This window comes from Varroa jacobsoni, unplaced genomic scaffold (assembly GCF_002532875.2).
Source record: "Varroa jacobsoni isolate VJ856 unplaced genomic scaffold, vjacob_1.0 scaffold_672, whole genome shotgun sequence".
Classification (NCBI taxonomy): Eukaryota; Metazoa; Arthropoda; class Arachnida; order Mesostigmata; family Varroidae; genus Varroa; species Varroa jacobsoni.
In genome coordinates, this window is record NW_019213574.1 from 338521 (window position 1) to 351887 (window position 13367).

The following is a 13367-nucleotide window of genomic DNA, read 5'->3' on the forward strand; positions in this document are numbered from 1 at the left end:
TAGAAGGACTGTTCAGAGATCAATCGCCTATTTCCCTAATCCAAAACAACTTCCCTTCTTTTAGGCTATTTTCCCGGTTGTTCTTATACCTCACTTCTGAACGACCGCCGTCCGTACATCTAGACGTCCGCCTAACGGGGGTTGCTTTCATCAGTTCTCTATCCTATCCCTTCTGAGCTACAAGGAAGTATGCTTAATGGCAGGGGCCCCTATTCGCTGCTCGAAAGTGGTTCAGGAAACGGGCTGCCCCTGTATGTACTGCTCTCTATATGGTTGGTCACTACCATCGTTCCACCTCCGCTGCCGGCCAAGTACGATTTCCGGACACAGAGGGAACAGTGAAGAAACCGGTTAGCAGTCTACACGGGAGGCAACAGGGGCGCTGCCATTGCCAAGTCTGTGTTGTCTAGCCCCTGATTTGCCCTAGAATTGCCGCCAACTTGTGACCCTTCCAAGTTCGTCAGACTGCCACCACTATGTAGCCTGTAAGAGCTGTGCGAGCTAGGACAACGCGGTGGTCGCTCCACTGATGTGTGTCAGGATCCCCCGGAGCGAGTCGCGGCTGACGTGATATGAAATCTCGTACAGCTTTAAACGGCCGTTATTTTTCCTGGTTGGCTGTGTTGGCCCTTTGCTTATGACATCGGCTCCTGCCTGGGGTGTTTCAAGGTGGCTTATGGTTCGTGTTACATGTTATATGGACATATAAAGACACAGACCTTCTGGTTGGTTCCTGTGTGATTTTACTGTAAAAAAAATCGAAAGTACGACTCGTACTCGTACCTGTAACAAAGCAGAATCCCTTTATCAGCTATTTATCGAAAAATGTTACACTAATTAGTGGACAAACAAGGTTTCTTTGAAGTGAAGAAAAACACGACCGCAGGAAAATCGGTGTTTCTACGGTAGACACCATTGCGCGTTTTTTTTCAATATAACTAATCATGTATATTTATGTATATGTACTTTTTAAAAAAATACACCCTGTCGTCTCTGTAGACTACGAATTCAATTACACGCAACGATATAAGTAAAGCGACAAATCTTTCATTGGTATCTTCACACTTACTTTCACAGTATCTTTCATTGGATTAAACGAATAGAAACTAATCTATGTTCAGGTATTCCATGGCCGATTCGTCTCAATAACCAGCAGAGAAGCTAGAACGGTTTGTTACTGCGGAATCGCCAAGCTTATAGGCGACTGCCTCGCATTCCTCAGGCTACAACCCAGCCACGGACGGTGAGAGTTATAAAGATGGACGTCCGAGATGATAATATTGGTAATAATAATAAAACAAATAATGGTGCCAAGAAAGTTGTGGGAAGCTAGGCTTTTCTGTCCGCCATGAAGCTGCTACTATCCACAACGACAAACAGGAGTACAACTTGATTCTACTTACTGCCAGTTATTAACGCAGGCCAACTTCCAAGAGTTACTAACTAGTTCGCTCCTACAGCAACGTCATCCGCTGTAGTAAACAAAAACATTAAGGAAATGTCGCCCGCGTTCGTTGGTCTCATGATACGGACCGCATTGAATGAACGCAACATAGCAAATGTTCCAATAATAACAACAACAACGCCGACAATGGAACACAAATACAATAAATGATTGCTAAGGAAGAAAGCACCACAGTGAAGATCGCCAGCAAGAGAAGACTGGTCGCATTAGCTGCGGGAAGCGCCGCCCACCAAAGCGACAACCTAGTTATTGGGAAGCCATTACACGAACACGAGTTCGATCTCCTTTTTTTAGTCGCGTCCGTTCGGAGCACTGGGTTCCATAGTCTGTTATAGTATACTATATATAGACTGGTTACTGTTATCATAATTCGATTGATAGATGTTAGACCAACTAGCCACACGCCGCCAACTAGCGGCGGACCTTGTCAAAGCTCAAAAGCTAATCCATTTTTACCTGCTGACAAGTATCGATAGGTCTCTTGATAGAAAACATTGTGCGTCCACAATAGTCTTCCAATACTTCTCGCTGGTGCAGCGTTGCAGGTCATTCAAATCTGTTCATTACTTTAATAGTTCCTTGCAACTGGTTATAGCTGTTCTAATGAGTGGAAACGGACCCGCGCTAGAAGTTATCTATGAATAAGCCTCAAAAAAATAGCAAAATATAGTGCTGATTGACTATAGTGTCGAAGGATCATTGTTTTTCTGTTAAAGAATCGCAACTTTCACAGGTACTGCAAAGCAACGTAGCGACTATGCTGTTTAGTATAGGAGGCTTTTATTTTAACTCCTTTTTATTAAGTAACTAATTAATTAGTTAACAGATCGTCTTTTTCCCGACTTTTCTAGCGAGTCATCGCATTTCGTAAACTTCAGGGTGTATCAAAAACGGTGAAAACATCGCCATTCTCTAACTTGCATTTGCATGGTCTGTCAGCGTAGTAGTAGTAGTAGTAGTAGAAAACTGCTGTTGCGGTTCCACCTAATAACCCCAGCCATTTCCGGCACCACATGACCTTTTTACAGCATACACATATTGACGAAGCCACAAAACTCTGTCGCTCTGTAATTTTGCTTACTTTCTATTTTAATAGAACATCATTAAAGAAAATATGAAGATTTCCGTTTTCAGCATCTTACCGACTACGTTGCGCTTGCTTGCATGCAATCGTAACCCGACCGCCAAAGGCGGGTAAGCGACAGACTGAAGAAACTGACTGAAAAGTAGTACTTAAATAGTTTTACATTGTTGTATGAAGAGTGCGGAATGAAGAGCTGGTCTTACCAGTTCATCATTGTGGATTACTACTGAGGAGGCTCACTCGTCGATCGATTAAGACACTCATGTGGCATTCCTATTTATGCTGGTACTACTGTGCTTGCTAAAGATTTTCTTTTCACCAGCCACCGGTGACCGTCGCAAATACAGAGTATATTCTATTCTCCTCCTTTATTCTAAAGGAGGCTCTCATGGGCGTCGCCTGCGGGGCGCCGCAGGGCACAAACCGACACATCCATTGAATCGAAATTTGGCAGTTTGCCAGTTGCTCCATAAGCACGTACTCTAACGTGGCCCGCCAAACCAGATCTGAGCTTCTTGGACGACAGGCATGGTACAGCAGGCCCCTTCTCAGAAATAAGCCTAATGCAGACTACTCGAGTAGGGTACACGTTCGACCAAGGACGAATGGCTTGGTCGGTTTCGTTTAAGTTAGAGGAAAGTGTTATAATCTAAGACCCATTGAAGAATCTAGATGATTCCGCTCGGGTTAAAACTTCATGTATCTTAACTGAAACCCTGAAGTTTTCTATTTGATTGCTGAAATTTTGTCGGCGGCCAGTCGTTCGATGCATTCGTATTTACAGTTGGTCTAAGCATTAGCGTTGCGACATCAATGTTACATTGATTTCCGTCAATTCCTGAGTTGCCCACAGTAAATGCTGTGACTGACCACCATTATGCATAATGGTATTATTATTATTATTTCGTTTTCAATCCACTTCAAGACTTACTTGATCGATTTATAAAATCGTTCCCCAAGTTCTGGCTCTATCTGCCTTTCGGCGATGTGTTGATATAGCCAACAAGCCGAACGCAAAGATATTTTCTGACACAAAAATTCATCTGACCAAAAGGGTAAATGGTAAAAAACGCTTGCTACTTTCTCTTTTTTTTTCCTCTTTTAAATCATTACCATTGTCATAAAAAATACTATAAATCAAACCGTTTAAATCAGCCGTTTACATCAGGTTTTGTGCCACCATTTAAATCACAGATTTACTAGCCCCCTCCGACCAGCCACCAGTAGTTATCAAGCAAAGCCGTTTGTGGAACACCGTAGCAGAAAAACGAAATCGTTATAACCTCCTAGCAATGCAAAGTCAGAGGTAAATACAGTAATGAAAAGAAGGAAATGAGTGAAAACACGCTGTACGCTAGCTCCTACCGCCTGTATGATCTCGACTTATCTGGTAGGCCGGATTCTTGGGCAGAATCATACGTGCATAGGGTGCCCGTGCAAGGAATAGTTGCTGGGTTAGATACAACTTACAACTTGCCAAATGCGTTGCAAAACCTAGGGCACATGCCTCCTGACCGTTAGGACGAAATATTAGGACTAACAGAATAATCGCGAAATCTCTTTGGGGTGGATTCGTACAGACCTGATGCGTAATATCGAGTTAACTGACGCGACAAGACTGAGCAATCTGACTGGTATAAAACGCTGCCAGAGAAACTGTCGCTACCGAAGCCAATACAGAACACTGGTGCTTCTACTACGTCCTATAGATATGGGAGAGACGAAATAATGGCGTTAAGTACCCATCTCCGTCGGGTCGAGCGTTCCACGTCCGCGATTACGTCCGCGCGTGAACGATACGTGAAAAAGAACACACAGACACAGCTGGCCGGTAGATTTGCGGGGTAATTTGGGCGCCAAAAAAGGCCTGAATTCAGCATGGTATCAACTCTTTGTGACTACAAAGAATGTTCCAAATGGAACAAAGCGTAACCAAAAATCATACAGTTACATGATCATGAAAATCAGCGTTAAGAACCTTTACGGGAGATCATAAGGGGGCAATAATGTCAGAAGCTACTACGGAATTCGATAGGAATGCCTTGATAATCGTGGCTAGCTTTTTGTCGGTAAGAAAAATCATCTACTGTCTTCAAACGGACGCTCATCCTTTGTTAAGATTGTTTTCATGCGCAAACATTTAATATACGCATGACGTATAAGATCTGATAAATATTTATACACGTACAGTGGCATTTATACAGTATGTTCTAATGTACACAGAGACTAACCCCTAAAACCAAATAAATTTATGTTTTTACATGCACAGCATTGGCTCATTTTGAACAATAACCTCATTTGATGAATTTTACATAAAATTATTGTTATTCAACGATTTAGCGTCATGGCAACTACTTCTGTCGTACGTCGTTCACTTGGTAATTGCTGTGGTAGTCAGTTAATTTTTCTAAAGCCCTTCGACCTTTTTTTACCGAATGTCTAACTTCTAGGTTCTTCAATTGGACAATGCTAGTTGCCGCCGTTGTGGTACGCAGACTGACTGAGACATGATTTATATAATGGACCTAAAGACTCCAGTAATTCGGCAATGCGTCTGAAATCGCCTTGAGTATCAACTAATAATATTTATAAAAACCAAGGCGGTTGCGTTATAATACATAAAAAACAAAAAAAACATGGGATGTTTCTCAAAGATCGTTACAAAATGTTATGTGTCTATTACGGATTGCGCCAGAATTGAGAATAGTAGCGCAAGCTAATTCACGATGATGTTATATGGGTGCTTTGTCAATTGGCTACAGATTGAACAAGAGGTAAATATTGTTGTTGGTTAAACTTGGGAAATGTGGATGGTTAAAAAACGTTTGAAATTCGTTATCCTATCAAATGTACTTTTCCCAAGTTTTCACTTCAAAGTAATACACTTGCGGTTATTCAGGAGATCTTGAATAGTTCAGAAATATTCAGGATGAAAATGTCTGGCTAGTTCTCTCAAAGGTTTAGTCATATCCGCTACATTTTGCTGGGCCAAGTAGCCCCTCTTAACCCAGTTTTTTTGTTTCATTTTTTCCGTTGTAACCCCATTCTCGCTCTGGCAGAGAGCTTTCAGCCGCTTTATTATATCACCCCCAAATCCCCATATCCCCAAATAAGCTCGAAATACACCGATATCTCGCTTGCTCAATGGGAAAAGCAAATGCTCCATGCGCATATAGCTGATGTAAACGATAAATGTCATGTATATATTGTACCTCATTGTGAGTAAGCAAGAACGAAACAACCTTCGCGGCATTTAGGTCTAACGCTTAAACAATTATGTCGCACCTCGTGACCAACCGGTCCTATGGGGTTAGACTTAACGAAATATAATAAGACTTAGAAAAGTAATTTTTGCATAAATGGCAATAGTTGGTGGCCATCCTCAAGTATGAGGCGTCAAAGACCAATTGGAGCCGATGAAGCGCAGAATACCTCACATTCACATACAACTGCTTACACATACATACTCAGATAGTAACACTTCCCAAATAAAGGGGGCGTCTCCCTCGACAGTCGGAAGTTATACTAAGTGTTGAAGAAAGAAGTTCCTACTACGACTGCTGCTTTTGAAACAGGCGCTGTGTAACTCACTGTCTTGTGCTACCGGGACTGTTGCTCCTGCCGTCAAATAGACCAACCTAAAAAACTGTTTTTAGCAAATATATTTAATATGATGCGAAACAGGCATCGGCGACCGCGCCCTGTGTACCACAGCCCAATATTGCCAGCTCTTTACGCTGCAGCGAACATTAGAACAGGCTAACGACATCAGCAACAATAACAACGGCAACGAACGTCCTTCCCCCCCTTCTTGTCCTGTACTGCAGCTGTCCCATTGCCTACAGTTGTTCGGCCGCCATCCCCACGAGGAAGATGGTGGCCAGTCCTTACCAAGACGAAACGACAGGAACCTAACTCAAAGCTTCCGCTAACCTTCACTGTATCGGCGGCAACCCCTGCACCAGGAGCGTGTACTACCTACACCCCCAATGTCTGTTCGCTCAGCTGACCTGCCTTTGCATTTTTCTCCATTCTAAAACACGCCGAACAAAACAGAACTACATGATCCTCGTTTTTTCAATGTCTCTCGATCTCAGTCGAGAGTTGAATCGCTGCAGGGGCAGTTCGGCGAAACGACTATTGTTATATGAGCAGTCGTCTGTTCGCCCGCCTGCCAGTCCGTACAGCACGTCATACAGGCATAGTCACCTCAACATTGGGACGGTTTCAAAGGGAACGAATAAAAGCCATTTGCTCGTTGTCTGCGTGAAGCTACCCTTTTTGAGTGGGTTGTGACCGTTGGCCGGCAGTACGCTTCCCACCTGTACCGACCTGGCAGAAACGTTAACAAAGAGAACAACAACAACAACAAGTTGCAGGAAGGACCCTGCCTCGTATACAGTTGACTGAAACCGTTTAGAGACCTGCGAGATACTACGGAAAGATCGCAGAGATGCCGAGGTCGAAGCCAACAAGCCGAAGCAGTAAAATGTATGAAAGCGGTAACAAAGCAACGAATCAAGGCATGGTCTAGGAAAGGCAGATGGCGAAGAAAAATAACAAGAACCCGTTCCACCGCTCCTGGGCTGGTCTCCGTTCTAGATGTGTTCTATGAGCTATAATGACATCGTCTAGAAGCTGAAACAAATGGAAAAAAGGACATAGATAAGAGCATTAATAGATGGACATATAGTATAATAGTAAACAACAAAAGTGGACAGTGGCAATCAAGGACCGGGCTAGATATAGTCCTCATTATCACTTTGCCGAACATCTATTCTAGCATAAAGCATAGGATAGGCTATATATGCCACATAATATGGTATAACACAAATGTTGTCGATCGTACAAACTAGGAAAGTTTGTTGCAATCTTTGTTGATCAATGTTTATCGCCTGTGGAGCAGACAACTCGAAGAGGGAAATAAGTTTAAATAGTGTTTTCGTATAACTTAACTGACCCAGATATAACATTATCAAACCTCATTTTGCTTATTGTCTATAAGTAATTAGTCTGATAATGTCTGTGTGTATGCTGTTCGTAGCAGCTTAACACTCTGAAAATGGCTGGTCGGAAGCTTATAGTTATCTGGGACTGCTTTTGATTGAAGACAAAGTAATAATAGCCTAGGCATAGAAACGCGAAACATTAGTAAATAAAATAAGCTCATTATTCGATCACTGGCGTTCCCAGCGCCATTAATTTGTGATCTCCTTGATCGGTTCGAGTGGAAGGTGCTACTATCCTACTTTACATAGGCTCATCATTAGGAAAGCAAGGACATACTGATATTTCTCTGCTGTCTAATAAGATCACTTACATCTGCTCTATACATGAGGCCAAACACTATTCCGAAAAGAAATAGATATTGCACCTCACCGATACCCAGCAAAAAAGATTTCTGTCACCCAACAGACACCTGTTTGGCCGTCAATATGCGAACTTCCCCCTTCCTTCCCCCCGGCCCCCAACTTTTCTTGTTCTTCGGATGGCTGATGTCGTATGATTATTATTAAGTAATATCAACATAGTGACGTCCTTTACTTTCTCTTAATGTTAATCTAGCCACTAGTAAACGGAATTTGATGACAACATACAGACGAAGCAATGGGACGCCAAAACGCTCTTACAACGATTGTCCTAAAAACAGTCAGCCTCTGGTATTATCGCCTCAGATATCATTGTTGCTGAGCGTCCTTTTTGTTGTCCGAAACAACCCATAATCGTCACGAATCGTAAATAGGCGCGAAGAGCCGACTAGCGGAATGATGATGAACTATGGTTGAGTCAATACCAACACCGCGGAGATGGTCAAATCTGCAGGGGCAGTCGAATATCGCTGTTTGAATCTGTGTTTGTATAAAAAAAAATAGATATCAATTTCTTCTCGATCGACTTCGCAGTTAGCCACCGAAAGTTAAATATTCCTAACAGTGCTTGTACCTTGATCGTCGCTGTAAGATAACGGCGTAAGTGTGGCAAGGAGAAACGAATTAACAGTATAAAGAGGGGACTCCTGGTCGCTAAGAAAGCGCGTAGAAGATTGGCGTGCAAATGAGACTAAGCTCGCCGCCGGGCTTGTATTATGTTATGATTGAATGGCGGATCGAGATATAATACCTTAAACATCAACATATTTAACGCTTATTGGTACGTAGTTAATGAAATCCTTCAAATACGATCACGTGCCATGGGAAACCAGTTCAGTTCAGTTCTAGTTCCACACATCGACTCTCCAGCTTTGCCCCAGATCGAGCGACCTGTATCGACACATCGTGTAGACACCTCTACGTACAGGATCTGACAGCTAACAGACAGTATCTCTGAGCAGCTTGCTATTGGTCTAGCGTAGTGTCTGTGGCAAACCGTGGCAGGCAAATGGATCGAGCTGCATAAATTCACCTGGATAGCCGACTCCAAATGAAGGCTGTTTCTGAATATTAGAGCCGTATGGCATCAAAGCGACTGGCTACAGGGATGTATTGGAAGCAGCGCGGGTTGCAGCACTTTCTGTCTGACACGAGAGCGCTACGGGGCGTACGGGCTGGCAGTAAATCGTCTCTCTGTAGCATTAAAGCGACACCCGCCCGTCTAGCGACAGCGGGATCAATTATAGTGCGGTATCAGAAACGCATAATTTATCGGAAAACGATCTCTAGCATCCTTTGAAGAGTTTCCCTCGGTTTTATTACCACCGCAGGCCGGAATTTCAACCTATGCTATCGATGCAACAGTAGCTGTGCAGCGCCCGATGGGCCCTGGCTTACCTGCAGAAGTCTGCGGAACTGCGTCTCGGATTTCCTATCACACATTTTGGGTGTACTCCGATTGAAGTACATAAGAGGAATGAGAAAAACAACTGACCTTCGAAATCCAAATCAGGTTAAGCTGCATAACTTCAAACTTCCAGACGATTTACGGGCTACTTAATGCGGCTAGTTTTACCTACACCCCTTTCGCTCCCTCTCTCCCTTCGTTGCTTTTGCTGGTTTCATTCGCAAGGCGTTACATATCACTTGCAAGTTAAGTTTGCTAGCAGTAAATCTATCAGTTTGGCAAGCCGAGGCAATAGAATACTTGTTTTCTCATCTAGCAGAATGTACCTCATAGTCAACAGAAGGTAAACAATTACAAACGAGAGCTGGGTTTATTATGGAGCAAAATTTAGCCCGATACTCGAGTACTCGATACTCAGTTTTTTTGTTTTAGTATGAAAGAAATAAACTCATCATGTCATATAGCTCTTTGGAAGAGGTTGAATCGTACTTTTAAACGAATGGCAAATAGAATCATAGTCAGTTCAGAAGGAACAATGGTATTAGCTCTCATGTATCTGCCCACCTGTATTGCACACGCCAAAGGGGAGCCTAATGGAACATTTGAAGGCATCTACTGTTTCGTGCGACACGTGAATTCCAAGGGGTGCTTTTAGAAGGAATTGGATAATAAAATCGAAACGGGAAAAATATTTCGGTACCAGTGCTCTTCTTTACAGCGTAGAATTTTAATTAAAAACAGCTCACCAAACTGTGTCGATGTATTTTAAGAGGTGTATGTTTGCGCAAGAAGACGAAAGCTATTTCAACGACGCGTTTTTGTTAGATGGATTTCTGCTATGGGATGATCCATAAAATGCGTCATAATAAAAGTAGGATCTAGGGAACGATTCGACGGCGAGAGGGAATGTAACTATTGTAAAACTGAACGGAAGTCAACGTATGAAAATAGTGTTCCTACTTGAATCAATGTTGTAACGACATTTGGGCTGCATTGGCATACAAAAAGAATCATGATACATATGTACTTTATGCAAAAGAGGGTCCTTTTTTTTTTTGAGTTATTTTATCTCTTCGTGCTTGGTAGTTTAAGGGTACGTATAGTACTGACGTGTCTGAAAAAGACCCGTTAAAGGTAATCAGTTAAATCCATAGAAGATCCATAGAAATCCATAGAGAACCATTGGCGGCAGTGGTTTGGTACAGTAAGATCACACATGTACACTATTCACGATAGTATGTCCTATGGCGCACTGAGAAACATCGAAAAACCAAGACAAGGCTTCATTGATTAACTCAAATAGACGAGACGTGGCACTTCCTTGCGATTGTCTCTAATCTCATTCGCTGTTTCGCCTATGCGATACAATGTGTATACATAACAAGGTGTTAAAGAAGACCTATTAAAAAAAATGTTTTTTTCGCCGAGAAACCAACGCCATTGCTACACGCTCCGATGCAGTGTATCCGCAGTGTAGTAAATGCGTTTTTCTTCAATAGGCGAGCAAACTATAGGCCTTTAGGGCGAAAATACTATGTTACCATTGCCTGTCGCTGCCCTTGTCAATAAGCCTCAGTGAAGAGAAATTGCCTAAGCTACGAAATTACAAAAACATTAGAGGGAGCCAGGGGACAGCATTGACAACGATTCTACCCTTAGACGTCTTTCCTAGAGTGCCGAATGAGTCTTGCTACTGCATAGAGATAAAGCTAGAAGAGTGGAAAGCTGCTGCGTTTTAGACTTTCTAAGCAGCACTTTGACGTGAAAACCAAAATCAGGAATACCAGGAGAACGAGCACATTTGAATATTCACAAACTAGCCCGCACAGACATGCACTCAGCTGTGTACCGTGAAGCGACCTATGGAAAACAACAGCCATTTACATCCTCATATACATGCTGCGAACTCAAAGGAATTTAGATTCCTGCACGCTTAGGTAGCGAAACAATCGAAAAAACAGAAAGTTCAATTTTGAGAATAGCGTTCCATCTCTGCATACAGCTGCGTGCTGCTTGAAAGGAACTTCCAAGTTAAGCGAACGACTGCAAAAAAACAATCACACCTTGCATTAAGCACCGCGACACATCCGCTGTCGCTCCCTAACAATCATTGTCCTTGTCGAAGTCGAATTTGTCCTCACCTTCATTTAATAATTCGTGTACTCATGCAAACTCAGGCATCTATTTTGCTACCCATTGTTAGAATAGCCTCAAATAAATCTTTTTTTTCTGGTCGTTGGCGAGGGCGCATGTTCTCGTATAACATAACAGTAGCAGCAATTAATACTTACTCGCTCACGATGTTTCGTTTAACATTTTTTCCAGTTATGACAGAGCTAACTCAGTGAAACGAAGGCCGAACGCTTCTTACGTGCATGGCATACCCTGTGCGGATTATAACATCGATTTAGATCCCTACAATAAAGATAAAATTTCCTCTGCGCTTCCAAGTTTTTCTTTTCCGGTACCATTTCTTTGTTTTTTTTTAGAGCTCAGGAAAGCCCTCACCCACCCCAGAGGTAGGTGAATTGAAGAAGCGCTATCGAAAGCGCGAGATTACAGTAGTCTGGACGGTCTATAGATAGTGGGGCTAACTATAGTGATAGCAATAACAACGGCTGAATTAGTAGTGGTGTATCATGAGATAGTATCATACGTATAAGTCCTACCTGCCAAACCAACAGTCATCATGATCTGGTCTTCTACCCACTTCCTTGTCAAATGGGCCCTCGCCATTGTCAGCATTCCAACTGAACTGGCTGGCCGTGCTGAGTCTGGTTTTTAGATTCCACATTGGCTATCCCTGGCGGTGAATTCGGTTCTGCCGCCGCATTTTCTCCACAGCTATCGCCCCTGAGCAGCCGTTTTTACAATTCACACTCACCGCATCAGACCGCGGCGAGACGATGACTTCGTTTCCTCATTTGGTTTAATACTGCTTTTGTTGGAACTGGTACTTGTGCTAGCGAGCGCTGCTGCCATTAGGGCTACTACTCTGTGTCCTGGCAGCCAAAAAGCCAGCAGGCCTGCACCCCTTCGTCCGCCTCGAATCTCCTTTCGCTAGGTTGTGCTGGGCCGACCGTGTTCGTGACTTGGAATACTAACTCAGTCAGTGGGATAAATCGCTTACTTTGTTATGCTATTGCCATGTAGCTAACAGCAGTAGCAGCGCGAATGCCTGGCCGGCATTCTGAGCGCAGACTTTGACAGGCGTAACGACGACGAACGACGTCGTATGTGAATGAGAAGGAGAAGACGTCGATTGCTGGACGAAGTAGCCACGTTTACAGGGCCGAGGTGTTTAGAGCGGGGGTGGAATGATGAAGAATAGAATGCCTGTATCAGCGACACATTTCTTGGCGTACATACAACGACACCAGTTGTTTCGTTCTAGCTTTTTCGTTGCTTGAGAAGTATCGTTTGTTTACGATTTGTCCCTGTAATGCTCTCCGTAGATTACAAATGAGGTGACATGCAACTCGCACGTAAGTTAGCTGTAACGTGCGTATCTTTGCATGCAGCCGACTCCGCTGCAATCTGATGCTTATGCTGCCAATAAAGGGCGAGCGAAAAACATGGCGCGCTATAAGATACGGCCTAAGTCTGAAGTGAACTGAACTCAGACTACGCCAAATGCAGGCTCACCTCACCCATAGCAGAGATACGAGCTTGCCGTGCTTACCTTCAGGACGAGAACACGGGAAACTGGTAGAATCTAGGAACCACTACCCATGACTGACTGCTATCTTGGGGGCGAAGTCAGCTTCTCTAATTTTGATCAATACGGTATCCATATTTATTCTCGTGGTGAGCAGCTCAGTGTTGGCCATTATTTGGTAAACAGCGTATTGAACGGCAGCGTATCAAGTTCAATACAGAACAGCATAGTTACAGACCGAGGTACGTCAATCATGACACTGAGACGAATTAACAACAGCAGGCAATCATTATCAACAGTGAGCAAAGGAAAAAAATGTATACCCTTATATAGGACCCGTTTATTTATCGAAATTTAATCAGGTAACAAAAAGAGAAGAAGGT

General features: G+C 43.2%; 1 protein-coding gene across 8 annotated transcripts in view; it reads right to left on the minus strand.

Annotated features, from left to right (window-relative positions):
* LOC111262532 (neural cell adhesion molecule 1) overlaps positions 1-12507 on the minus strand; it is a 51855-nt gene extending 39348 nt beyond the window's left edge. For 6 of the 8 annotated variants that reach the window (XM_086969194.1, XM_086969193.1, XM_086969192.1 and 3 more), the window contains exon 1: positions 11996-12507. In XM_086969194.1, the coding sequence (XP_086825320.1) occupies positions 11996-12071 (76 nt within the window). In that variant the 5' untranslated portion in view covers positions 12072-12507. Of the gene's footprint in view, positions 1-11617 lie in introns of all 8 variants that reach the window. The other 2 variants (XM_086969198.1, XM_086969197.1) reach the window with 2 other exon arrangements.
* Between the last annotated feature and the right edge of the window lie 860 nt (positions 12508-13367).